Source organism: Pseudophryne corroboree, chromosome 1 (genome assembly GCF_028390025.1).
Source record: "Pseudophryne corroboree isolate aPseCor3 chromosome 1, aPseCor3.hap2, whole genome shotgun sequence".
Classification (NCBI taxonomy): Eukaryota; Metazoa; Chordata; class Amphibia; order Anura; family Myobatrachidae; genus Pseudophryne; species Pseudophryne corroboree.
The window spans coordinates 171,963,041-171,990,653 of NC_086444.1; the positions used below are offsets into that span (position 1 = coordinate 171,963,041).

Sequence of the window (27,613 nt, forward strand, 5' to 3'; positions counted from 1 at the left end):
ACCCTTGTCTGGTCCCTGTTCAATATTTTCAAGTTTTTCAATTTACATATACTGTACCTCCCAACTGTTCCAGTTTTGGCAGGAAAGTCCAGATTTGAGTGGACTGTACTATGTTTCTGTACTTTTGTCCAGACTCTAATGAAGTTGGGAGATATCAAATGTTCATGTTTGATCCCATTTGGATTTGGCCATGCCCCCCTAGTACCCGAGCACATGGCTGCTCTCAGCTACCCTGGTAAGGACTTGAAGACAACTGAGAGTATCTTACCCAGAAGGATTATCTCCTTGTCACATAATGCAAATTCGGGAAAACAGATTTCCTGCATTTTTCCATTGCGGCATAAGGAAGTAATAAGCTTCTCAAACTCAGGGAACCATCTACATTTCAGCGTGAAGGAGATCAGATTGGAGAACTGTTCGATAAACTCTGCTGCAAAGTAAGATGCATATACAATATGGATGAATGGTGGCAATAGTCATTTTTGACAAATAAGGGGGTATTTAATTGTTTGAAAAGTCAGTTGGGTGTCTGTTTTTTTCTTATCTAATAGACAGAAAAAACAGACACCCAACCGACTTTTCGAACAATTGAAATCCACCCATACAATGGTGTTTTAGTCACTATTAGTTGTACAGCTGTGTGAACCTGGACCTTTGTTAAAACTCTTATTTGATACCATGGCTATAAGGTAAAAAAAATGCCTCAAAGCTTAAATAACATCAGACGCAACTTTAATGCCACTTATTCCTAAACATCACTACTCAGGGGTGGAAAATTTGTGAGGGCCCCAGTGATGCTGTTCTGAGTCTTCCGTGCCCCCAAGTGTCAATACTGCAAAGTCGGGGTCTAGTCTGAGCATGCTTGTTCAGGACCTCTGCAAACTCAGAGAAGGCCTCCTCTCTACTATAAGAAGAAGAGGGTCTTAGGAGGGGAGTGGTGTCCTCGGAGGAGAGGGCATTATTATACTGCACAGAACTATGGTGTTTTTCTGCAGTGCATTGCTGTTATTAATCTGGTACATTATTACGCATGCACTAGCAGTATTCACTATATGTTATGCACTCACTAATGGTTAGCTAAGCCTCTAAGCATGGACCCCTAACACTGCATTCCCCCGGGGGGCCCTTCATGCCCCAGTCCGACACTGTATGAAAGCGTTGCATAAAGCAAAGGAAATCACACGCTACTAATAGTGCCCATCTGCAGAAGTGAAGGTTGTTTTATACTAATCCCCATTGCTGATAACACTGTCTATTCTCCAAATTTCCAAATGAATAAGAAGGTTGCACTTTTGATTTAGTACCCATGTGAGGAGTAGAATGTACATGTTTTTAATTTTGATGACATTAAACCATTGGCAATCAACACAAGAATAAAATGTGGTTTATGTTCTTACAAATTTAGTCAGATAAAGCTTGTGTCTCATGCGGATGTTGTTGGTATCCCGACGGACAGGATCCCGACACCTGTCAGAATGCAGACGCAGGAATCCAGACAAACATAAGAATGCTGGGGAGGGTTAGGTTGCAGCGAGAGAGTTAAGCTTAGGCTGCGGTGGGGAGGGGGGGGGGTTAGGATTAGGCTGTGGGGGTGGTGGGGGTGCTTGGGTTAGTTAGGCTGCCGGGGGGAGGGAGGGTTATAATTAGTTTCAATAAGAGCCCCTGTTTGGAATTTAGGCTGTCGGCATGCCGGTATTCTGACCACCGTATCTTGACTGCCGCTACTGAAAGTGGTTAATCTGTTTTAAACAAAGAAACTCAAAAGCTAGATAAAATATGTAAACTTAAAATTATTAAAGTATAAAACTTACCTAATCGGGAGGTCTGTCCTTTCATATTAACATTTGTAAACACTAATCTTTCAATTCTGTTCAGGCTTTTAAATTCATCAGGGAAATTCTCAATTAAATCCCATTCACCATCTGAGCAGTACAGCACAATTTCCTTCAACTCTTTCAGATGGTGTATGTTTAAAAGCAACAACTCTGAAGAAGGCAATATATAGTTATGTTATATAACATCTGTATGAAATAACGAGTTTTATGGTAAGAACTTACCTTTGTTAAAACTCTTTCTGCGAGGTACATTGGGCTCCACAAGGATTGGACAATGGGGTGTAGAGTAGGATCTTGATCCGAGGCACCAACAGGCTCAAAGCTTTGACTGTTCCCAGAATGCACAGCGCCGCCTCCTACATCACCCCGCCTCCCACCACAGGAGCTCAGTTTTTAGTTAACCAGCCCAATGCAGTAGCAGGAAAAGAGACGACAACAGTTAGTAGCCACATACACCACACTCTCACGACAAGAGAAGTGTCAGCGGCTAATTCCATACCAACCCAAAGAAGCTAAGTGCGTCAGGGTGGGCGCCTTGTGGAGCCCAGTGTACCTCGCAGAAAGAGTTTTAACAAAGGTAAGTTCTTACCATAAAACTCGTTTTCTGCTGCGGGGTACACTGGGCTCCACAAGGATTGGACAATGGGGATGTCCTAAAGCAGTTCCTTATGGGAGGGGACGCATTGTAGCGGGCACAAGAACCCGGCGTCCAAATGAAACATCCTGGGAAGCGGCAGTATCGAAGGCATAGAACCTTATGAACGTGTTCCCGGAAGACCACGTAGCCGCCTTGCACAATTGTTCAAGGGTCGCACCACGTTGGGCCACCCAAGAAGGTCCAACAGACCGAGTAGAATGGGCCTTAATGTGAACAGGAGCAGAGAGACCAGCCTTCACATAAGCATGTGCAATCACCATTCTAATCCATCTGGCCAGGGTCTGCTTGTGAGCAGGCCAGCCACGTTTGTGAAATCCAAACAAAACAAAAAGAGAATCAGATTTTCGGATAGAAGCAGTTCTCTTCACATAGATACGGAGAGCCCGTACTACATCCAAAGACCGCTCTTTGGGAGACAAATCAGGAGAGACAAAGGCTGGAACCACAATCTCCTGATTAAGGTGGAACGAAGAAACCACCTTAGCTAAAGATCCGGGACGAGTCCTAAGAACCGCCCGATCACGGTGAAAAATCAGATATGGGGAACTACAAGACAAGGCACCCAGATCCGACACTCTTCTAGCAGAGGCAATAGCCAGCAAGAACACCACCTTAAGGGAAAGCCATTTAAGGTCAGCTGAACCAAGGGGTTCAAACGGAAACTCCTGCAACACCTCCAAAACCACCGACAAGTCCCACAGGCGGGACATAGGGAGGTTGGATACGCAACACACCCTGAGTGAAAGTATGAACATCAGGCAAAGTCGCAATTTTTCTCTGAAACCACACCGACAAGGCAGAAATATGAACCTTTAGGGAGGCCAGACGCAGGCCCAACTCTAGGCCTTGCTGCAGAAAAGCCAAAAGCTTGGCTGTACTAAACGTGGAAGCGTCATGATTGTTAGATGCGCACCAAACAAAGTAGGAATGCCAGACCCTATGGTAAATCCGAGCAGAAGCCGGTTTCCGGGCCCGCAACATAGTTTTAATGACCTCTTCAGAAAAACCCTTAGCCCTCAAGACGGAAGCTTCAAGAGCCACGCCGTCAAAGACAGCCGGGCTAGGTCCTGGTAGACACAGGGGCCCTGAACGAGGAGGTCTGGGCGTTGAGGAAGTAGAATTGGACGCTCTGACGATAGACCCTGAAGGTCTGAGAACCAGTGCCGTCTAGGCCACGCCTGAGCTATGAGAAGCAGATTTCCTTTTTCTTGCTTGAACTTCCGAATTACCCTGGGCAGGAGTGACACCGGAGGGAACACATACAGCAGCCGAAACCTCCACGGCACCACCAGCGCATCCACGAATGCTGCTTGAGGATCCTTTGTCCTTGCTCCGAAGACCGGAACCTTGTGATTGTGTCGAGACGCCATCAGATCCACGTCTGGAAGACCCCACTTTTCCACGAGGAGTTGAAACACTTCTGGATGGAGGCCCCACTCGCCGGCATGCATGTCCTGATGACTGAGAAAGTCCGCTTCCCAATTCAGGACTCCCGGAATGAATATTGCCGATATGGCCGGTAGATGGCGTTCCGCCCAATGTAGAATCCGTGAGACTTCCTTCATTGCCAAATGGCTTTGAGTGCCGCCTTGATGATTTATGTAAGCCACTGTGGTGGCGTTGTCCGACTGTACTTGAACAGGATGGTTCTGAATTAAATGCTGGGCCAGGTTCAACGCATTGAAGACCGCCCGCAATTCCAGAATGTTGATCGAGAGGAGAGATTACTCCTTGGTCCACCGACCCTGAAGGGAGTGTTGCTCCAGCACCGCGCCCCAACCTATTAGACTGGCATCTGTTGTCAACAGGACCCAGTTGGATATCCAGAAGGGACGACCCCTGCACAATTGTTGGTCCCGGAGCCACCAGTGTAGCGACAGACGGACCTCTGGAGTCAATAAGATCATTTGAGATCTGATTCGGTGAGGCAGGCCATCCCACTTGGCTAGAATCAGCCTCTGGAGGGGGCGATAATGGAATTGAGCATACTCCACCATGTCGAATGCTGATACCATTAGGCCCAGCACCTGCATTGCCGAATGTATCGACACATGCGGACGAGAAAGGAAGCAACGAATCCTGTCCTGAAGCTTCAGGACTTTCTCCTGAGACAAGAACAACCTCTGGTTGTGAGTGTCCAACAACGCTCCCAGGTGCACCATGCTCTGAGCAGGGACCAGGGAGGATTTCTTCCAGTTGATGAGCCACCCATGGGCTTGTAGAAACCGGACCGTCATATCCAGATGACGTTGGAGAAGATCTGGGGAATTTGCCAGGATTAACAAGTCATCCAGATACGGCAGTATCCTGACCCCTTGACGGCGGAGTACCACCATCATCACCGCCATGATTTTGGTGAAGACTCGCGGAGCCGTTGTTAAACCAAAAGGTAACGCCCAAAACTGGTAATGGAGGATGCCAATCGCAAACCTCAGGTATTGCTAATGTAGCGCTGCTATAGGAATATGCAGGTAAGCATCCTGTATGTCCAGGGAGACCATGTAGTCCCCAGGTTCCAAGGCCAGAACTATAGAGCGAAGGGTTTCCATACAGAACTTGGAAACCTTCACAAACCTGTTCAATGCCTTGAGGTTGAGAATGGGCCGGGAGGACCCATTCGGTTTCGGGACTAGAAACAGCGGAGAATAGTACCCCCAGCCCCTCTGAGCAAGAGGCACCTGTACTACGACTCCTGTATCCAGGAGGGTCTGTACCACCGAGTGTAGAGCTTTTGCCTTTGTCTGGTCCAAAGGGACGTCTGTCTGGCAAAATCGATGAGAGGGTCAGTATTTGAAGGCTATGACGTAACCTCGAGTGACGACTTCCCGTACCCAGGCATCTGAAGTGGTCTTCAACCATTCCTAGATATACCCTAGAAGCCGGCCCCCCACCCTGGGATCCCCCAGGGGGAGGCCCGCCCGGTCATGCAGCAGGCTTATCGGTCTTGGCAGCTGGCTGACGGGCAGCCCAGGCTCTTTTGGGCTTCGGCTTATCAGGTTTGGAAGTGCAGGCCTGCTCATGGTACGCCTGACCTTTTGCTTTACCTGAAGGACGAAAGGGGCGAAAGGACGTACCTTTAGCCTTCGACACAGAAGGAGCGGTATTAGGCAGACAGGCAGTTTTGGCAGTAGCCAAGTCAGCCACTATCATATTTAAGTCCTCCCCAAACAGAATATCTCCCTTGAAAGGGAGTACCTCCAGGGTTTTTCTAGAGTCCAGATCCACAGACCAGGATCTCAGCCACAATATCCGGCGAGCCAGGACTGACGTAGTAGAGGGCTGCCAGGATACCGGCATCAGAAGCCTCCTCTTTAATTTATCGAGAAGCTGTGACAATATATGACAAGCATTGTCTAGCATGGTCAGAAGAGATTTCAGCTTCTAACTCCAAAGCCCATGCTTCAATAGCCTCTGCAGCCCATGTAGCTGCGATAGTGGGCCTTTGTGCAGCACCCGTGAGGGTGTAAATCGCTTTTAGACAACCCTCCACACATTTATCCGTAGGCTCTTTTAGAGACGTGACGGTAGTGACAGGTAGAGCTGAGTAAACCACCACCCTAGCCACATGTGAGTCCACTGGAGGAGGCGTTTCCCAATTATTAGACAGCTCTGGCGCGAGGGGATAGCGAGCCAGCATCTTCTTTTGAGGCACAAACTTCGTACCCGGGCTTTCCCAGGGTTCCTGACGTATATCCACTAGGTGGTCAAAGTGAGGTAAAACTTGTTTAACCACCTTCTGACGCTTGAACCTATCTGGTTTCTTAGGAGGGACGGATGGCTTGGGATCATCCGTAATCTGCAGAATTAATTTAATAGCCTCCAAAAGATCAGGAACATCCACATGTGAACTACCCTCCCCATCAGCCGTATCTGAGTCAGAACCTGAGGGGTCAGTATATGTGCCGTCTTCATCAAACGAGGTGTCAGTGACAGCAGTGGATTGAGCGCTCGCTTAGAGGACCTCTTGGACTTAGGCGAGCATTGGTCAGACTTTTTAGTACTCAAGGACTGGTTCAACTTCTTTAATTGAGCAGATAAATTGTCCACCCACGGCGGGTTAGCTGCAGGGACCACATACAGTTGTACCGGCATTGGGGGTCCCATAGGGGGTGTCAGTTTATGAACTAGCGTAAGCAGAAGCGTGGAAAAAGCATCCCACGGCGGGTCATTATTTGCCCCCGTTGCCACCGTCCCACTGGGGGGCAAGGAGCCCCCAGAACCAGAGCACAAAGCTGCTATATTCTCCTCATAGTTATCTGCGGCTTCAGCAACACCGGCAGTGTGTTCAGCCCCAGAACCGTTACCCTCAGAAGCAGACATGATATAACTTGCAGTATCAGGTAACAGTACAATTTGTCAGCAGCACAATATCTCTAGCCCAAACCCCTGCGCAGTGTAGTCAGCACTAGCAGAGATAAAGGAGAGACATGGTGACTAAATCACAGAGAAAAATACGTAATACAGTATATCTTTTTGAAAATCCTATATTAGATAACACCTGACGCACCAAGCCCCCTCAGGTTATGGAATATAGGGATAGCAGGTTGAGTGAAAGAAACGAAATGGACACCACTCAGCTATCAAATGCACACACAGAAAGTCACAGTTTGTACAATGCAGAGGTTATTACCGACAATAATACTGCACTGGACTAGCTTACACAGCTATATAACAATAGATATAACAGTACACAGTAAGAACTGGATGTATATCACAGGGTAATTGTACTATAATAAAACCCTGACTAAATGCACTCTTTCTTAACTATCACTGTCTAAAAGCCAGGTAGAATACTTAAGTGGCATGTAAAGGCACAGCGCTGACAACCAGGCCGCTTTACATAGGAGGATTTGCCCAAGCAGTCCCAGGAACAGTGAGCTGAGGGATAATGGCGCCGCAGACACTGACAGGGAGTGAGGAAAAGACAGATATGCAGCTCCAGGGCGGGAACACTTGGTAAAAATGGCGCCCTGGGGCTGGGGGAGGGGCTTCAGGTCTAAGCCTTATCCCCTCTGCTGGCAAAACCACCGGGTACTGTGGGCGATATAAGAATTGGTTTAGGGAGAAAACCTGACCTGCGCCCATGCCCTGGTGATCTAGTGGGATCGCCTGTACTGCCACAGTGTCCACCGCCAGCGCGCGCAACCCGCCTCCCACTGACCACGCCGGATCGCGATAAAGACCGGGTCCCGCAAGTGGGACCCACTTACCACCTCCCGAAGCGCGGCCACGCGATCCTGGAGAGCCCCAGCCGTGTGTGTCTAACATGAAGAAAACCGGAGCCTCCGCTGTAGGTACCCGGCAACCAGGGCTCGGGAGTGTACAGCGCCGCTGGGGAGAGCTGGAGCTGCAGCAATGAATGTCACAAGACATTTACCACCGCTGCTGCCCTTGAAGTCTTCACTTTTTACCTCATAAAAAGCTTTTCTTAGGGCTGCTTGGAGCAGCCCCTCTGTTAAGTGCCTGCTTACTGCAGCACCAACTTACAAAACTGAGCTCCTGTGCTGGGAGGCGGGGTGATGTGCATTCTGGGAACAGTCAAAGGCCCTCATCCGAGTTGTTCGCTCGTAAGATTTTTTCGCAACGGAGCGATTAGTCGCAAACTGCGCATGCGCAACATTCGCAATGCGACTGCGCCAAGTAAATTTGCAAAAGAGTTTGGTATTTTACTCACGGCCTAACGAAGAAATTTCATCGTTCTGGTGATCGGAGTGTGATTGACAGGAAGTGGGTGTTTCGGGGCGGAAACTGGCCGTTTTATGGGTGTGTGCGAAAAAAACGCTGCCGTTTCTGGGAAAAACGCGGGAGTGTCTGAAGAAATGGGGGAGTGTCTGGGTGAACGCTAGGTGTGTTTGTGACGTCAAACCAGGAACGAAACTGACTGAACTGATCGCAGTGGCAGAGTAAGTCTCGAGCTACTCAGAAACTGCAAAGAAATTTCTATTCGCAATTCTGCTAATCTTTCGTTCGCAATTCTGCTATGCTAAGATTCACTCCCAGTAGGCGGCGGCTTAGTGTGTGCAATGCTGCTAAAAGCAGCTAACGAGCGAACAACTCGGAATGAGGGCCAAAGTTTTGAGCCTGTTGCTGCCTCGGATCAAGATCCTACTCTACACCCCATTGTCCAATCCTTGTGGAGCCCAGTGTACCCCGCAGCAGAAATAATAGTAATAAATAGTAAAAAAGACAAAACTACTGTTATTCAAATTTGTTTATTGACCTCAAATAAATGTAGATCTTCTTTGTACAGTATGTTTTTCCCATATGTGCATGACAAGCAGGGCCGGCCCGAGGCCAAATTATTTGGTAAGCGCATAAATACTTTAGCACCCACCCAAGCACTTTTGCGTGTGCCTGAAAAAATTAAGGAGGCGTGGTCTCATTGGAAAAGCCCAGTTGTAGTGCCCTTTACACATTTGCCCACTGTATAAGTGCCCCTTACACATTTGCCCACTGTATAAGTGCCCCTTACACATTTGCACACTATAAAACTGCCCCTTACACATTTGCCCGCTTTATAAGTGCCCCTTACACATTTGCCCACTATATAAGTGTCCCTTACACATTTGCACACTATATAAGTGCCCCTTAAACATTTGCTCACTGTATAAGTGCCCCTTACACATTTGCACACTATATAAGTGCCCCTTACACATTTGCCCACTATATAAGTGCCCCTGACACATTTGCCTACTGTTGAAGTTCCCCTTACATATTTTGCCCACTTTAATACTTCCCCTTACATATTAATCTAATCAAAGTACAGGTTGAGTATCCCATATCCAAATATTCAGAAATACGGAATATTCCAAAATACGGACTTTTTTGACTGAGAGTGAGATAGTGAATCCTTTGTTTTTTGATGGCTCAATGTACACAAACCTTGTTTAATACACAAAGTTATCAAAAATATTGTATTAAATGACCTTCAGGCTGTGTGTATAAGGTGTATGTGAAACATAAATGAATTGTGTGAATGTACACACACTTTGTTTAATGCACAAAGTTATAAAAAATATTGGCTAAAATTGCCTTCAGGCTGTGTGTATAAGGTGTATATGTAACATAAATACATTCTTTGCTTAGATTTAGGCCCCATGACCATGATATCACATTATGGTATGCATAGGTGTGCGCAGGGGGGGTGCCTGGTGCGCACAGGCACCCCCTAATGTCTGGCACCCCGATCTCGCATGCCTGATGCAGCGATCGCCGAGCAGGCTGATTACTGTCCCCTCTGCGCTGCACCCTGTCAGGACCTCATTACCGACCGGATGCCTGGGTTGATCAAGGGTGCCACTGCCATCAGCTTTCAAATTCCCTGCTCCACCTCCATGTACAAAAACAGTGTGATGTGACGTTATTACGTCATGCTGCTCGCATGCCCACCCGTCACACCCGCCACATGCCCACCTCTCTCCTTCTATGCTATGCCAACGCCAGCCACTGATGAGGAGCAGCATGCAGCCAGCGTTCCTCTTAGGAAGACAAATTCAATACTGGCAGGCAGTCGGCAGCAACATTGACACGTCACTCGTTTTTCCAGCAGCGGCAATACTATTCAGCGACTGTCAGTGTCAGTGAGTGACTGACTTGTAAGTAAGCTGTTGCAGCTTGCAGGGGAAAGAGAGGGGGAGCCAGACCAGGCTGAGGAGGAGCACTGTAATTGCAGTGAGTGCCATCAGGGGTGTTTGTTTGGTGCACACCGCAACATCTGACAATGTATCTGCTTTATTAGGATTGGTACAAAGGTGGATATTTTATATGCGTTGACCATCAATAGATGGTGCTAGACACACCCAAAAGGCGGTGCTAGACACACCCCTCCGACGGTGCACCCCCTAATAAAATGTGCTGCGCACGCCAGTGATGGTATGCGATTATTCCAAAATACGGAAAAATCCGATATCCAAAATACCTCTGGTCCCAAGCATTTTGGATAAGAGATACTCAACCTGTACTGTATTACCTAATATGCCCTCTGTGTCCGGATACTCGCAAAGCAGTCAGTGGTGTTGGCGCCTCCGCCATGCCCGGCACCGCACTATGGGGGTCATTCCGAGTTGTTCGCTAGCAGATTTCGGTCGCAGCGCAGTGATCAGGCAAAAAATCGGCACTTCTGCGCATGCGGCGCAATGCGCACGCGCGTCGTACTATTAAAATGAACAATGTAGTTTCACACAAGGTCTAGCGAAGCTTTTCAGTCGCACTGCTGGACGCAGAGTGATTGACAGGAAGTGGGCATTTCTGGGTGTCAACTGACCGTTTTCAGGGAGTGTGCGGAAAAACGCAGGCGTGCCAGATAAAAACGCAGGCGCGGCAGATAAAAACGCAGGCGTGGCTGGGGAAATGCAGGCGTGGATGGCCGAAACACAGGGCGTGTTCATGACGTCAAAACAGGAACTGAATAGTCTGAAGTGATCGCAAGCGAGGAGTAGGTCTGGAGCTACTCTGAAACTGCACAAAATTATTTTGTAGCCGCTCTGCGATCCTTTCGTTCGCACTTCTGCTAAGCTAAAATACACTCCCAGAGGGCGGCGGCTTAGTGTTTGCACGGCTGCTAAAAGCAGCTAGCGAGTGAACAACTCAGAATGACCACCTATAGTACTAGAAGAAGAAGAATCTCAAAATAAACTACAGCTCTAGTAACTGGACAGCAAGAGCTTCTGGGAGCGGTAGTTTATTTTGCATGTACAGTAATATGAAGAATCTCAAAATAAACTACCGCTCCCAGCAGCCCTTGATGTCTGGAAGCAAGGAATTCTGGGAGCAGTAGTTTATTTTATTTTTCTTCACATTACTGTAGTACTAGTGGGGTGCGCTGCTGGACATAGCGCTGCAGCGCCATCATCACTGCCTGCTCGTTGAGTCTCCGGGCAGGTGCTACATATCAGGACATATCAGGAATGGCCAGTGTTATACATATCGTTGGCGCAGCTGAGTAGGGCGCCCTCCTCTATGCTGCGCCTTACTCAGCTGCGTAACCAGCGTATGCGTAAAACCGGCCCTGATGACAAGCCAATCTGAACACAGACGTTCATAAAGGTATCTTTAACCGGAAAACATTGTTGTCGTAGGCTGATATGTAAAATCTTTTTATTTTTTTCCAAAAGTCTAAATTTTTGTATAAAATAAATAAAAATAAATAACAGTCTCTGGAATGACAATGGTTATGTTCACAAAAAACAAATACCGGGGATCTTTAAGTCTGATGAAAATGACTTTCACACCAGGTGATTATCCGGAATAGCACCCGTGGCGTGTTGGGACCCCCGGCAAACCTTGCGAACAAACACAATGGTCAAACCTTGTAGTAGCTTTAAAAATGTCACTCTCTGCATGCACCAACGCCGTTTCGACCTGCCAGGGTCTTTTTCAAGGTGTGAAAAAGACCCTGGCAGGTCGAAACAGCGTTGGTTTCCTTTTCTGGACACCGAATGAAGATTCTATCATAAACTTTATCACACATTGTGGTTCTTTATGTTTTATTTTCTTTCATATATCATCTTGTGAATATTTGGATTCCAAATGAACTAATTGAGGACATTACGAAGAACATATGGATGGGTAAACTTTTCTCCTCCTTTCCGTATTTGAGATACTTACGGTAACACGTAATATTTGTCTGTTTAAGAGCGCTGTTTGATCATTTTCCCTATTTTGTGTATATATAGTATATTTTGTATTTCCTTCACTTGTTTGGGTAAGTGTTCAGGGATTTTGATTGGGCTGATCTAAGAATTGCACCAGAGTTTGCCTCCTTTATTACCATCAAACGTATGTAATAGGTCTACATTCCCGGAATGTCTCAGAGACTCCTGAAATAATAGGAGACCTATTATTAGAGTGTAGATAAGATCCCAAAATTGTGTAGACACAGCACAGTCTGGTCTGTGCATGCTCAGGGGCATATTTATTAATCAATTCTGCCCTTAAAATATACAGAAACTCCTTTAAGCAACAGCATACTGTGACAGGAGAGGTACTCTGCCACCTGTAAGCTACACACGGGGTCCTGGGGGTAGGTGGGAAGTGTGGATGGACCAGGTTCCCATCCATTTGTCCCAGACCAGGTCTTATAGGCTTCTTAGCCCAAGAAGTTGCTTCATCAGCCAGCACCTGGGTGCTGGGTTTAAAGAGAGTCTCTCCCATGAGTCAGGGCTCCTGAAGGCAGTTAGTGTCCAGGTGATAGGCCTGCTAGGGACAGTGGGATCCAGAATACTGGAGCACTAGTGTCAGGATGCCGGGACCTGAAGGGTTCCTTATTTAGTAAGAGGGAGTGAAGCAGGGCCTAACCTCCCTAGTTGTTTATACTAAAGACAGTGATCTTTGTTGTATGTGTATCTTTGTTTATGAGCAACCTGAATAAAAAATATTTGTTGTTTTTGCACAAGCCTGGAGTCAGTCGCTGGTGTAATTTTTGTAGCAGAGCACATTTTAGCAAGACTCCTGTTACAATACAAAGCAGGATATTTCTGAGATATTAGCAGCTTTTATAGCCTATAGGTTAAAGATTGCAAAACTTACCAGTAGAGGGATCCATTAGATCCCTCTGGTGGTAACTAGGATCCTTCCCCAGCAAAAGCCACTCACACATACTTGATCTGAGGAATACGTATGCATGGTAGTGCATCTGCCCCCCTGAACCAGTAAGTAAAGAGATTGCATTAGTTATTATGTTACTTTTACACATCACAGGGATGGGCGCCTTTCCCTGGATGTGATTTTTAAAATATCCAGGTGAACGTAAAGCTTTTATTGCCGCTATAAGCGCCACTAACAATTTATAATTATTTGATCTCAAACCCGATAATTAATAAATATGCCAAATAGTTTCTTAATGACAGTATTTACCTGGTAGTGGCTTGACTGTTATTTGCAGACTTTGCAGTGAAGTCAGATGTGTAATCAGTTCTTGTTCCTCTCTGGTCAGCTCCGCAGAGTACATACTGAACTTCACAATGGACTCTTTGTATTGATCAAAACACTTCGAGATACTGTTTAGAAATCCTGGGCAATTCATCAGGTCCAGTTCAATGTGAATGGAGAGACTGCAGAAAGCCATAACATTAAGTAGGATGTTTTCATTCTCTACAGGACGACCACGGCATTTAATTCTTAGCACAGAAATTCTATGCATATATTGGTTGAAAAACATGGACAGATCAGTAATTTTCATATTTGCATCCTTGAACTTTGGTATCTTTCCTAGAGTATCTGAAATAAGCTGAAAGGCATTGGAATAGTCTATGTCAACTGTAGGTACATTCGAAACAGCTGGAAAGCTCTCTGTGTTCCAAACGTCAAGACTTGAATCCTGTTGAATGTGAGGTACAACTATCTCCAGGCTCTGTATTAACAGCAGTCCTTCTGGATAGCTGTGCAGAAATTTTAGCAACCAAATTTGTGGCCATTGCAAACTTAACGAAACGTTTTTTCCTTTCAGAAACTGCAAAATGATAGGAGCACAGGAAGTCATATATTTACTCTCATTGGCTATGTTAATAGCAAACTTCAGTAATACATTGACCACATATACATAATGGAAGCCTGAATTGTCTGTAATCATTAAAGTCAGCACTTCCTCTAAGCTCTCTAGTTCAGGGTGGTGTTCCAGGTAAAGCTCTGTTTCTCTCTGACAATCAAATGCCTCACTAGAATCCAATAAACTGAACAGGTGTGAAATGATCATCTTAGTCGTTTCAGGAGAATGCATGCATGAGTTCTTCAAGAAACAGTTGTAGCGCCCAAAAACTTTTAATAAGGTATTCATTTTCTGCAGGTATGACAAACCTCTTTCGTTCTCTGCTCCATCTCCAGATTGCAGAAGTTCATGCATCCTACTCCCAGCCAGAAACTCCTGGAATGATTGATGAAAGAACTTGAAAATGGGGTGGAGTCTCTGTGATGTGAACATACTCAACATTCCACATTGGAGAGCATCAGTGGTATTCACGCCCGATTCATCAAGGTCCTTTTGAGTAAATGCAAAGTGTGATTGGAAGATGCCTCGCAGGGCAAGTTCTCCACATGTCGTGAGCACAGATTTGATTCTCTCTGTCTCAGTGGTATGTTTTAGCATGCTGTGCTTCAGATAGGACTTGCATATAGCTGTTTCCCCTGCTATTTCTTCATTTGGGTCTTGCACCCAAAAAACACAGAGAGAGAAGGTAAAAAGAGGGGTCTTTAAAGCAGCCTGAAATGTGTTTGAAACAGACAAATCCACAAAAAAGCGCTCAATGAATGACACATTATGTGACAAGAGTTGCCTAAAAATATATATTGAGCTATAGAGGGGAAAGGCCTGGATGCTCAGTATGTTCCTCGCATGCTGACGCAGCTTCCTCCCCTTGTCTGTTCTCACTGTGACTGCCAGACTCAATCTGTTCCAGGGGTTCTTCAGTAAAAGTTCTTCTATGGATCCTGGAGTGGAGTCCATCAAACCATAATCATCCAGGAGAAACAGGACCTGATTCTTTAATTGCTTAATGATGTCCCCCAGGGTCTCTTCAGTAAGAGATGTTGTGGATCCCATCAGCTGCTGGCAGATGATGTCACTCAGAGAATGTTGGCTCTCAGTGTAGGATAGAGATATATAAAACACAATGCTGAACCTGCTCAGAACAGGACACCTCCCTGAGGCCCAGAGAATGGCAATCTTCCTGAGCAGAGCTGTTTTCCCACTGCCAGCTTCTCCTTCTATCATAGTGATGTCCCTCAGCTCTGACAGGATGTCTGGCAATGTGAGCTGCCGCACTATATGATTTCTGGTGTCCTTCAATGCAACAGAGATATCTGCAAACAGTGAGCTGAGATCTACAGAAACATGGGAGGAGTCCAGAAAGGGTGCTAATTTCTTGAAGTTAGAATCATTGTACAGATCCATCAGACATCTCCTTAATTCAGTTGCTTTATCAGACCAATCTTCGTTATGGACATTCAAACCTGACAATGCAGAATATATAATTACTGTAGGTACCAGTCACATCACATAAACACATTGTAATTCTGATCAAATATTACATTAATGCATCTATCCCCCCTTCCCTGCCTCTTAGTAGCAGCAGCAGCAGTCTCCTCTGTCTGTGCCGGATGGGAAGTGGGTTAGCAATTACACTGATCGCCCTTCCATCTGAATTTGCCAGTGGATGGAGGACTCACATACAGTACAGAAGTTCCCACTTTGCATATGATCGCAATTAAAAAATGTTTTACTGAATGGCCAGTGATGCATAATGAAGCAGAGGCGTAAGCGTAACTGTGTTAATTTACCATAGTATATCTCTAGATGCAGTATAGGGACAGCTGTGCATTTAAGTACTCAAAGCGTTTATATCTCTAAGCGTTTTGAAAATGAGCAGTTAAAAAAACAGTTAAACATTGAACAACATCAAGAAAAAGCACAGGATCATTATGTGGCCTCTCTACACCTCTGCCATGAGAACACTAGGACCAGGCCTACTACCCCTCCGGCTGAGAACATCAGGACTGCCCCCGGGCCTACCCCTCAAGGTGAGCAGGGGGCTATGGGGGGAGAGCACCAGGACCAGGCTCAGTATGGGACTTTTACATTGGATATTAGTGTGCTCCCCACATTCTCATACCCAACCATACTGCTCCTATGAGACCAGGACATTTATAATTTTATCAAAATAATGTTGTCCCAATTTGTATCTTTCTGTTGGTTACCTTCAAAGGTTTTCTTACCATGTGCTTTTTTTTTTGCTAACAGCGTGCTTCCGCCAAACACCGTGTGCTTATCCTGTATTGTGTACCTCCACTGATTACCCTACCAGCAGCAACCTATGCAGTGCACCTCAAATGGTTCCTCTGTGGGCAGAATGTACATCACATGAATCTTTCTGTACAGGTTACATCATACTACTACACAAGTGTCTTACCATATACTGTAAGCCAGGGCTGCCATCAGAAATTACGGGGCCCGGGACAGGTAAAATAGGCAGCCCCCCCCCCCCCCCAAAAAAAAAAAATTAAATAATAATAATTATAAAAAATTATCTATGTCCCCACACTATAATGCCCAAGTACCTGCTCATTGGGGTACTGCTTGTTCTCCCCCCCTGCAGCCGCTGGAGCCGCTGCAGACTGTTTGGCAGCCTGTTTTATAGAAAATGTCCCTTCCAAAATGGCCGCCGCCTTGAAGGAGACAGTTATTAAAGATACTAGAGCCTCCTATAGTATCTTTAATAACTGTCTCCTCTGAGGTGGCGGCCATCTTGAGAAGGACTTCTCAATAGCTTGCAGGAGCCGGGCAGCGGCGGCAGGAGGATGGGTGGCGGAGGCAGGAGGACGGATGGCGGCGGGCGGGCAGCGGCATGAGCGGCCCGGGCCCTCCCCTCTCTGTTAGAGAGGCCGGGCCAGTTATGCCCGCGGCACCCCCCTGATGGCGGGCCTGCTGTATGCCGTGGGCCCTTGTACAGCTCACCTCCCACAGTGTAACCTTTCTAGTGCACCCATCATAGCTGCCTCATCTGGTACACTTATGAATGGGATGAAAATACATGTATCTGATGCAGCGGCGTAGCATCAGCCCCCTTGGTGGCTTGGGGGAGCCAGCACTGATGCTACTGCCAGTGTTTATACAGACTGCGTCGGACTGGGTGACCGGGGAACCACTCCCGGTCCATTTATGCTAGCTCTTTACACCCACTACCTGAATCGCAGGTGGTTGCAGGTGCGAGTATAGATAACTGGGTGCCTCTAAACATTGTCCCAGAATAAATGGACCAGAAGTGGTTCCCCAGACACCCAGTCATACACAGTATGCAGATTCCATGCTGTCTAGTTGTCCGCATCTAATCTACTGAAAATGTCCCTCCTAGCGTCTTTCAGGGAAGCATAGTGGTATAGTGTTACCCGGAAGTGCAGGGAACGCTGGCGCTGCCAGCAGAAGATGTAGAAAGCTGCATCTGCTGCTGTGAAACCCCTGACAATGAGCATGTAACCCCTGGCAATGAGCATGAATCCCCTGGCAATGTGCATGAAGCCTCTGGCAACGAGCATGGAATCCAGAGCATGAAAACCCTGGCAACGAGCATGGAACTCAGAGCATAAAACCCCTGGCAACAAGCATGAGACCCCTGACAACAAGCAGGTAATGTAAAAGTAATTAGAAGCCTTACTATGGGGCATAATTTGTAAGGGGCATTATTGTGTATGGGGCATAAAATGATGTCAGGGACATAACTGTGTGTGATATAGGGGTCTATTTACTAAGCCTTGGACAGAGATAAAGTGGCTGGAGATAAAGTACCAGCCAATCAGCTCTTAACTGTCATTTTTCGAACACAGCCTGTAACATGGTAGTTAGGAGGTGATTGGCTGGTACTTACATCTATGTCCACTTTATCTCAGTCTAAGGCTTACTGCGCATGCGTACACAGTGAGTTGTGACAACATCTCACATATGTGAACGCCACGTTCAAGGGTCGGGAGGGGGCATCGCACTGGCATTTCAGGGGCGTGGTCCAGACAACGCAGGTGTGTCCGGATAGATTGCAGGGAAAGCTGCAGCGGCTGTATGACGTGAAACGCAGCGACCCAAAAGATGGTGGGTAGCCATCTTCCTTCGCTGCTAGGCTGCATAGGCAGGAGGCAACCCTAAGCATGTGAGTGCATTGCTGTCTTGGGATGCACTCGCATGTCTGCAGAGGGGGCAGGACCCGGCAATGTGGGGCGGACTTGCCTTGTGCTGAGCGTCTCCCCGCATGTCAGTGCAATAGGTTGCAGATGTGCGATTTTTCACACATCCTCATCCCATGCTGAATTAGGCCCAGTTTGCATTGTTTTTGATGTCTGTAATGCGCCTTGAGTCCTGTTGGAGAAAGAGCTCTATATAAATAAAATTATTATTATTATTTTCTCCCATGTTCCTACTTCTCTGCAGATGTGCTCAGTGTTACAAAGAAGCATATGATATGGATTTTTGAGCCAAGATGACTGCATCAAAAGTGTGTACCAACTGATAAAAGGAACTGAGCTGGTTAGGGCATTTTGAGGCAGGTATAGCGGTGCATGAGGAAACATCTGTTGGCAGAGTGTATTGGATTCCCTGGTGCAGTGACGTCAGTCCACACACTTAATGACTTAAACAGTAATGCAGGTTTATTCAGTGAACACAGGTGACTCATATGTAATACTGATATAGGCAATTTGGGGCCCTTATATCATACAAGGTAACAGTAGTGGTAGCGGTACTTATCAGAAGTTGTCTCCGGTGGTATGGGTTGGAGGACTGCACAGCCATGCAGTCTCACTCCCACTGCAGAGAAGATGCGGCGCCCAGCTCAGCGTCAGCTCTGGAGCCGTGATACATGCAGTGGAACGCTGTGAGCCTCTGTAGCTGAGATCCACTCCTGGTCTCAGCTTTGCAAGCTTGCACACACCAGGACTCTTACTCACTCTAAGATGGAGGAGCAGGGATTACATCACATAGCTTCGCCTCCGAGTGACTCTTGGCACTAGGGAATTAACACTAGGGATGCACCCATAGACTGCTGTGTAGAAGAAGACAGGCACAGAGCGCACCATATCCTAACACTCCCCCTCACTTAAGACTGTCTCCGGTCACAAATTTAAAGAACACAACATTTTATCAAACAAATCAATAAAGTCATTCCTGTAACCGAAAACATAATGTGAAGCAAAACAGTAAGAATAAATCAACATTAACCATATTCTAATTCACATTCCATCAGGAATGCATATAACAAGTGTGATGACAGTCCTTTTGTCAACATGTCGGCAATATTTTCTTCACTTGCAACATATTCCACATTGACGGAATTGTTTTCCACCAACTCACGGATGAAGTGATGTCTTATAGCAATGTGCTTAGACCATCCATGATGCTTTGTGCTACAAGAAAGATCAATTGCTACCTTGTTATCACAATTTATGTTGATGATCTCACTATGGTAAAGAAGACCTAATTCACATAAAGTCTCTTTTATCCAAAGTGCTTCTTTTGAGGTTTCTGTGAGTGCCATGTACTTTGGCTCTGTTGTAGAAAGAGCAACTGTGGGTTGTTTCCTACTTGCCCAGTTTATGGCTGCACTTGCCAGTGCAAACAGGTATCCAATATAAGAACGTCTATCCTCCTCATCTGATCCCCAGTCGGCGTCACAGAATACTTTTAAGCTGGTATCTGTTGATCATGTAAATCTCAGCTTTAGTGAACTTGTACCTTTGAGGTACCTTAGTATTCTCTTTATTGCAATCCAGTGTTGTCTCCCAGGATTATTTGCAAACTGGCTTGCCCGACTCACTGCATGTGTGATGCCAGGTCGTGTCCCAATGCTTGCATACATCAAACTACCAATAGCATTTTGATAAGGGAATTCTTGCATTTCCTCTATCTCCCCCTTGCTACTTGGTGACATGGCCTTGACTATCTTTGTACTTTTATCAATTGGAGTACTTACTGGTTTTGCATCTGTCATTCGGTATTTGGAAATTATTGCCTCAATGTATATATGTATGTTTGTTGGTCAATTGTGACAGTTCCCTCTTGCAGGTTTTGTACCATTTTCATACCTAATTGATGATTTACAGGGTCTAGATCTTTCAACTTGAATCTTTGTTTAAGTTGGTGCTTGACGTCAGTTATGTGATCTTCTTGACCTCCCAAAAGTAAATCATCCACATAGACAGCTATGATGAACAACTTTTCTTTGATAGTTTTGTGGTGTAGGCAGTGATCAGTTTCTGACCTAACAAAGTTAATTTCTAGTAATGCTGCATCCAACTTTACATACCAGCAATGACCACTTTGCTTGAGGCCGTATAGTGACTTCTTTAAGAGACAAACCTTCCTAGTTTGGAATATATCTATATCATAGTGTTCAGGCGGTTCCATATAAATTTCCTCAACTAACTCTCCATTCAGGAATGCAGAATCAAAGTCTAGCTGATATAGCAGTAGATCATGTAGTGTAGCAACAGCAATCACTAACCTTAAGGTGCTATACCTTGCGACTGGTGAGTAGATCTCTCCGTAATCAATTCCATACTTTTGGGTATATCCCTTGGCAACAAGGCAGGCTTTATAATGAGCTACTGTCCCGTCTGCATTCAACTTCTTGCAGAAAACCCACCTGTTCTTAATCGTTTTACGGTCGCTTGGTCTATCAACCATAGTCCATGTACTATTATTATTTAGTGCTGACAGTTCTGTATCAATTGCTGACTTCCACTCTGTCCAATCACTGCTTGACTTTGCTTCCTGTATGTTTTGAAGTTCACAGTAAGCTATGTTTGCATACTCCTCACTGTATTTCTTTGCTAGAACACCTTTGTTGCTCCTCATGGAACTTCCGTTCCCTGACTTGTCTGTTTTGCCACTTTCAGATTCAGACTCGCTTTCTGCTGCCTGTACATCCAATGATACATTTTCTTGTTGCTTCACTGCTCCAGTTAGTGGTGCTGTCTCGTAGAGTACCACATCTCTGGATTTAAGTAGATATTTACTTGTAACATCCCACAGTCTGTAGCCTTTGCTTTCGTCGCAGTATCTGAGCATTATACATTATATGAATTTTTGATCTAGCTTTCTCCTTTTCTCCTTTGGTATATGTGCAAAAGCTTTGCTCCTGAAGACACAAAGATGACTGACACTTGGCTTTTACCTGGACCACGCCTCCAGTGGCGTTTTACCTTTGACGGCCACTCTAGGTGCACAATTCTTTAGGTATACTGCAGTAGATACTGCATCTACCCAAAACTTCTTTTCCAGGCCAGCATCACTTAACATTCTGTAGTCCGTGCTCTTTCAACAATTGTGCAGTTTGCCTGCTCACTCACGCCATTCTGTTCCAGTGTGTAAGCAATTGTTAGCTGATGCTTTATTCCATATTTCCTAAGGAATGCGGCTAAGACTTTGTTATCATACTCTCCTCCATTGTCTGATCTCAGGATGTTTAGTTTCAGACCTATCTGATTCTACACTAGGTTTTTGTATTCCACAATTTTGTTGACCAATTCACTCTTCTCTTTAAGAAAGTACACGTGTGTTATTCTTGTGGCGTCATCAATGAGAGTCATGACATACCTGCAGCCACTGATTGATTCTTTCTCCATTGGACCACACACGTCTGTGTGCACTAGAGTTAATGGTGTCTCTGCTCTATTAACTGACTTTGGAAATGGGTTGCGAGTTTGCTTGCCTTGTATGCAACTCTCACACATGGGTCTTTCAGCGTTGCTCACAGTGATCCCTGTTACCATTCCATATAGCTGTTTCTGGATATTGTCAGATCCTAGATGACCCAAGCGTTTGTGCCACAGCTCCACTGACTGTTTTTCATCTGTAGCCATCCTTGAAGTACACTCCTCAGTGTCCAGGACATATACCGTATATACTCAAGTATAAGCCGACTTTTTCAGCACTTTTTTTTGTGCTGAAAAAGCCCCCTCGACTTATACTCGAGTCAGTGGGAAGGAGGGACACGGAGGGCACAGCGCGCGCTTCTCCTGTGTCCTTCCTGCGTCTCCGGCGGGTCTATTAAATGAAGTACCAGTTTGTGAGCTCTGATTGGCTCACAAACCGGCACTTCATTTAACAGACCCGCCGCCGGAGACGCAGGAGGGACACAGGAGAGGAGCGCGCTGTGCCCTCTGTGTCCCTCCTTCACAAGACAGCGGGGGAGCGGGGAGGGTAAGTTGTACCTGGCACTGGGGTAGCATCTTTGGCACTTGGGGGGGGGCATATCTGGCAGTATGAGGGCATATATGGCACTGTGGGGGAATATCTGGCAGTATGAGGTCATATCTGGCACTCTGGGGGCATATCTGGCACTATGAGGGCATATCTGGCACTGTGGGGGCATATCTGGCAGTATGAGGGCATATCTGGCACTGTGGGGCATATCTGGCAGTATGAGGGCATATCTGGCACTATGGGGGCATATCTGGCACTATGAGGGCATATCTGGCAGTATGAGGACATATCTGGCACTGTGGGGGCATATCTGGCAGTGTGAGGGCATATCTGGCACTATGAGGGCATATCTGGCACTGTGGGGGCATATCTGGCAGTATGAGGGCTGTGTACGACTAGAGCTGCATTTCCCGCCCTAGGCTTATACTCAAGTCAATAAGTTTTCCCAGGTTTTTGTGGTAAAATTAGGTGCCTCGGCTTATATTCGGGTCGACTTATACTCGAGTATGGGGGTAATTCTGAGTTGATCGCAGCAGGATCTTTGTTAGCAGTTGGGCAAAACCATGTGCACTGCAGGGGAGGCAGATATAACATGTGCAGAGAGAGTTAGATTTGGGTGTGGTGTGTTCAATCTGCAATCTAAATTGCAGTGTAAAATAAAGCAGCCAGTATTTACCCTGCACAGAAACAAAATAACCCACCCAAATCTAACTCTCTCTGCACATGTTATATCTGCCTCCCCTGCAGTGCACATGGTTTTGCCCAACTGCTAACAAAAATCCTGCTGCGATCAACTCAGAATTACCCCCTATATATGGTAGTTGGTTGCACTGGGTTGCTAACGCAATAACAGTCCCTCTTTTATTCTGCATCATACATTTGCCCTTCTGAAACTGGACTCTGTAGTCTTTTTTCTCTAGGACGCTGATCACAATGAGATTACTTCCTAAATCAGTCACGTACAACACATCTTGGATATCTGTAACAACTGTGACTCTTGGCACTAGGGAATTAACACTAGGGGATGCGCCCATAGACTGCTGTGTAGAAGGAGACAGGCACAGAGCGCACCATACCCTGACAACATCAACTTGCAAAAACAAGATTCTGTTTTATGGGAACATTCTTAAATGGTATTAAAAGGAGATACATTGCCTGTTCACCGGATGAAACTCAGCCGTTCTCTACCTGTAAGGGTGAATGAGTTTTTCATTGCATGTGCAGATACTGTATGCAGGCTTGTATTAGACAGAGCCCAATTAAGAAAGCCACTGGTATATGTCAATTCCCACTTCCATTTTGTTCTTATAACCTATTTTCTGTTGCAGTTTAGCCCATTATTTTGCCAGTGAGCTTTTCTAGCACTACAGTATGCCACCTTATGTTACACTCTGATGGACTTGCATCTGCAGGGCCAGATTAAGGGCCTCATGGGCCTGGTGCTGAAAATGTTCAAGGGCCTATTACGAGAAGCAGAGGGGGTGTGACCAATACTGTGTGGATGTGGCCAGTGCCATGTAGACCCGCAACAATATCAGCCCAAATGTCTCCCTAAATATGTAAAAGTACAAAAAAAAAATGCATAATTTTTGTGTGGAAAATAGAAATACAATTTAATGTTATGATTTATGGTTAACTGTGTGTCCAGCTGTGCAGCTGGTGGCTGGTCATCATCACGATGGGCCTATTTTTGTGTGGAGGCCTGGAGCTGGAGCTCCATCCACCCCATTGTTAATCTGGACCTTTGCATCTGGACTATTTATTGATATTGTGGCACATTGGAAATGTATGTCTTTGGACTTTCCCCTCTTTTACTACTTGAAGAGCATTGTGGTTAACTTCAATTTGTGGATTTTTGCTTCTTCATGGTCTTGTAAGTCGTGCCATAAGTATGAAGCATATCCTATCCGTAAATACTGCCCATGTGCTTTTTATGTGCAGAAGAGGATAAGGGGTTTATAGTATCGGTGAGTCAGGAAAGCCCAATGCCAGCCCCTTGACTTGTGGTTCCACCCAGCACTCATCCAATGGGAAGCATAGTCCAGTGCTCTCTCTGATACAGAAGAGCTGGAGACCCATGCGATATGGAGAATTCCAGTCACTGGGAGCCATTGCATCATATTATCAGGGGAGAAGACTCTGCAGTTATTTGTGTGGAGGAGATGGCAGGAATAGGACTGGACAGTAAACTTATTCTAACCACCACTCTGCATTATTTGGCATACCTGGGTCAAAATTCAATGATTGGTTTTAACTATCTTCTAATACAGCAGGTGCAGTGAATGTCTGAGATGTGATATCTGTGCTATTGAGAAGTGACTTTTGGAGGTTAATAATCCTGATACCTTTTCTAGACAGGTTACTAACATTTCAAGATCCAGCCAAGCAGCCACAGATTAAAGGCCTGATTCAGAGTTGCATGCAAAACCCATTGCAACTGCGATCCCATACACAGGGGATCTGCGAACATATGCAAATGTCACAGTTACCGGGATGTGTACTGAGGAGATGCACCATTGGATGCACATCGATCATGTCCATTAGAATTGAATTGCTGGGACCATTTTGACTGCGTATGGAGATGCAGTCACAGGCTCAGATAGGCCCTCCAAAACGATTGCGACATGCCTGCATTTGACTCCCACAAATGCAGCCTGTCTGTCAGCCACTCTGGGGGAAATTTACTAAGCTCCCGATTTTGACCGAGATGCCGTTTTTTCATCAAAGTGTCATCTCGGTAATTTACTAAGCACTAATCACGGCAGTGATGAGGGCATTCGTAATTTTTTGCAAGTTCAGGTAAAAAATTACGAATGAATACACCATCGGTCAAAACGCGGCTGTTTAAGTATGAATCTCGGTCATTTACTAAGAAGTGCAAAGCAAAAAACAAACAAACACTGCCGTGAAAAATTACAACTCGTAAAAAAGTGCTAAAAAAAACAGACCTACTTTTTTTTTCCGTGATTGGATAGGCATGCAGGGATCCATGAGATCCGTGCATGTATATCAGTGGGAAGGGGTGGGAAAGTTGTTATTTTATTAAAAAAAAATTGCGTGGGGTCCCCCCTCCTAAGCATAACCAGCCTCGGGCTCTTTGAGCCGATCCTGGTTGCAAAAATATGGGGGGAAAAATGACAGGGGTTCCCCCATATTTAAGCAACCAGCATCGGGCTCTGCGCCTGGTCCTTGTCCCAAAAATACGGGGGACAAAAAGAGTAGGGGTCCCCCGTATTTTTAAAACCAGCACCGGGCTCCACTAGCTGGACAGATAATGCCACAGCCGGGGGTCACTTTTATATAGTGCCCTGCGGCCGTGGCATCAAAAATCCAACTAGTCACTCCTGGCCGGGGTACCCTGGGGGAGTGGGGACCCCTTCAATCAAGGGGTCCCCCACCCCAGCCACCCAAGGGCCAGGGGTGAAGCCCGAGGCTGTCCCCCCCCATCCAATGGGCTGCGGATGGGGAGGCTGATAGCCTTTGTTGTAAAAGAAAAGATATTGTTTTTAGTAGCAGTACTACAAGGCCCAGCAAGCCTCCCCCGCATGCTGGTACTTGGAGAACCACAAGTACCAGCATGCGACGGAAAAACGGGCCCGCTGGTACCTGTAGTACTACTACTAAAAAAATACCCAAAAAAAGACAAGACACACACACCGTGAAAGTATAATTTTATTACATACATACACACATACATACATACTTACCTTAAGTTCCCACGCAGGTCGGTCCTCTTCTCCAGTAGAATCCAAGGGGTACCTGTTGAAGAAATTATACTCACGAGATCCAGGGGTCCAGGCTCCTCGGGAATACGTATTTTTGGGACCAGGACCAGGCGCAGAGCCCGATGCTGGTTGCTTAAATATGGGGGAACCCCTGTCATTTTTTTCCCCATATTTTTGCAACCAGGATCGGCTCAAAGAGCCCGAGGCTGGTTATGCTTAGGAGGGGGGACCCCACGCATTTTTTTTAATTATTTTACAGTGTTTAATTAAAAAAAAAATAAAAAAATAAACCCCAGCACGGATCACACAGATCCGGCCGAGATTGATTGTAAAAAAAGTCGGCAGTGTTTTGCTAATCACTGCCGTAAAAATAGGTAAAAAACCACGAATGACATCGACATCGGAACAAAAGAAAAACCCGAATACGACAGCTTAGTAAATCCATCGTAATCAATTCAAAAAGTTGCAATTTTACACTGTCGATGTCATTCGTGATTGAACTTGGACATGAATTTGGAAAATACGAATCTTAGTAAATGTACCCCTCTGTGTCCAAGCCTCACTTCGACCCCACGTTAGTAATCTAAGCTGAAGCGTGCGCAGTGCAACTCTGATGCATTCACAGTACAAAAAAAATCAGAACTGCACAACCATTGGCATTACACCTGTCTCTGAATCAGGTCCTAAGACATCAGCAGCAGTAGACTGTCATAGCTGCATATGCATGTAGAAGAGAGCAGCACAGTCTGACAGACAGTCCCGATTTGATGTGTGTTTATAGAAGAATTTTTTATCCAGTTCAGACAGTTTGCAGATATGTGTCACCATTCACTAACACATGGACCACATGTTTTTGGGTAAGGGGAAAGGGTCTCATAGTGTGGTATTTGCAGTAGCGGATTTACCACAAATCAGCACAATGGGCTGCTTAGGGCCTGCGTGTCTCAGGGAGCCCGTCGACAGGGCTATATAATTAAATAGTTCCGGCCTGGCAGACTGTCAGCACATACCTGTAGACCGAACTAAAGCTCTGCAGGGCCCCCTGGATGTCAGCGGTGATAGAGGGTCCCATTGGCCAGATGACAGCGAGTGCTGGCCATCCAGTGCTGTCCTCCTGTTATCTTCTTTTATCAATGTTGCTATTCCAAGGCTTTTGAGTACAAAACATTTTTTTTGTCTTCCCACCTCCATATCTGTCAGTTATTTTAGTTATTTGCTTTATAGTTATATCAGGTCAATGAATTATGGTTATTTTTGTCAGTCATTACAGTTCATTAAAGTTTTCATCCAAATCCATCCAGTGGAAGGCTCAGAACAGGCTCCCTGTGTCAAAGCTCTGTCTGGCATACACCAACGGGAAGCCCCGACCAGTACCTCAACAGTTTGTATGTCTTCTTGGACCCAATGTTATCACTCTGAAGTTTTCATCCAAATCCATCCAGTGGAAGGCCCAGAATAGGCTCATCAGGTCAAACTTCTGCTTGGTGAACACTAACAGGAGTTCCCAAACCCCTTAGGGTGTGTACACATGGTGAGATCCTTGCTATGCCCGATTTTCACTTGCGATTTCCCTTGAACTCCCCGGAGCCCAGCACCACCGATTTTGACTAACTAAGCTTGAGATATGGACTATGTGTGCTTACGATTTTGGCTTATGTGAGATTTTGGCTTATGTGAGATGTCATTGACATGTGAGATGAACTAGATAGTACACCGA

General features: G+C 45.9%; 1 protein-coding gene across 1 annotated transcript in view; it reads right to left on the reverse strand.

The window, feature by feature from the left end:
* The window catches only part of LOC134893243 (baculoviral IAP repeat-containing protein 1f-like), a 217,664-nt gene that overhangs the window by 60,468 nt on the left and 129,583 nt on the right, over window positions 1-27,613 (reverse strand). Inside the window, exons 11-15 of the mRNA XM_063913674.1 lie at window positions 20,785-21,026; window positions 20,050-20,418; window positions 13,348-15,438; window positions 1,812-1,985; window positions 269-430 (exon numbers count right to left, since the gene is read on the reverse strand). Coding sequence (XP_063769744.1) covers window positions 269-430; window positions 1,812-1,985; window positions 13,348-15,438; window positions 20,050-20,418; window positions 20,785-21,026 — 3,038 coding nt within the window. The remainder of the gene's footprint in view (window positions 1-268; window positions 431-1,811; window positions 1,986-13,347; window positions 15,439-20,049; window positions 20,419-20,784; window positions 21,027-27,613) is intronic.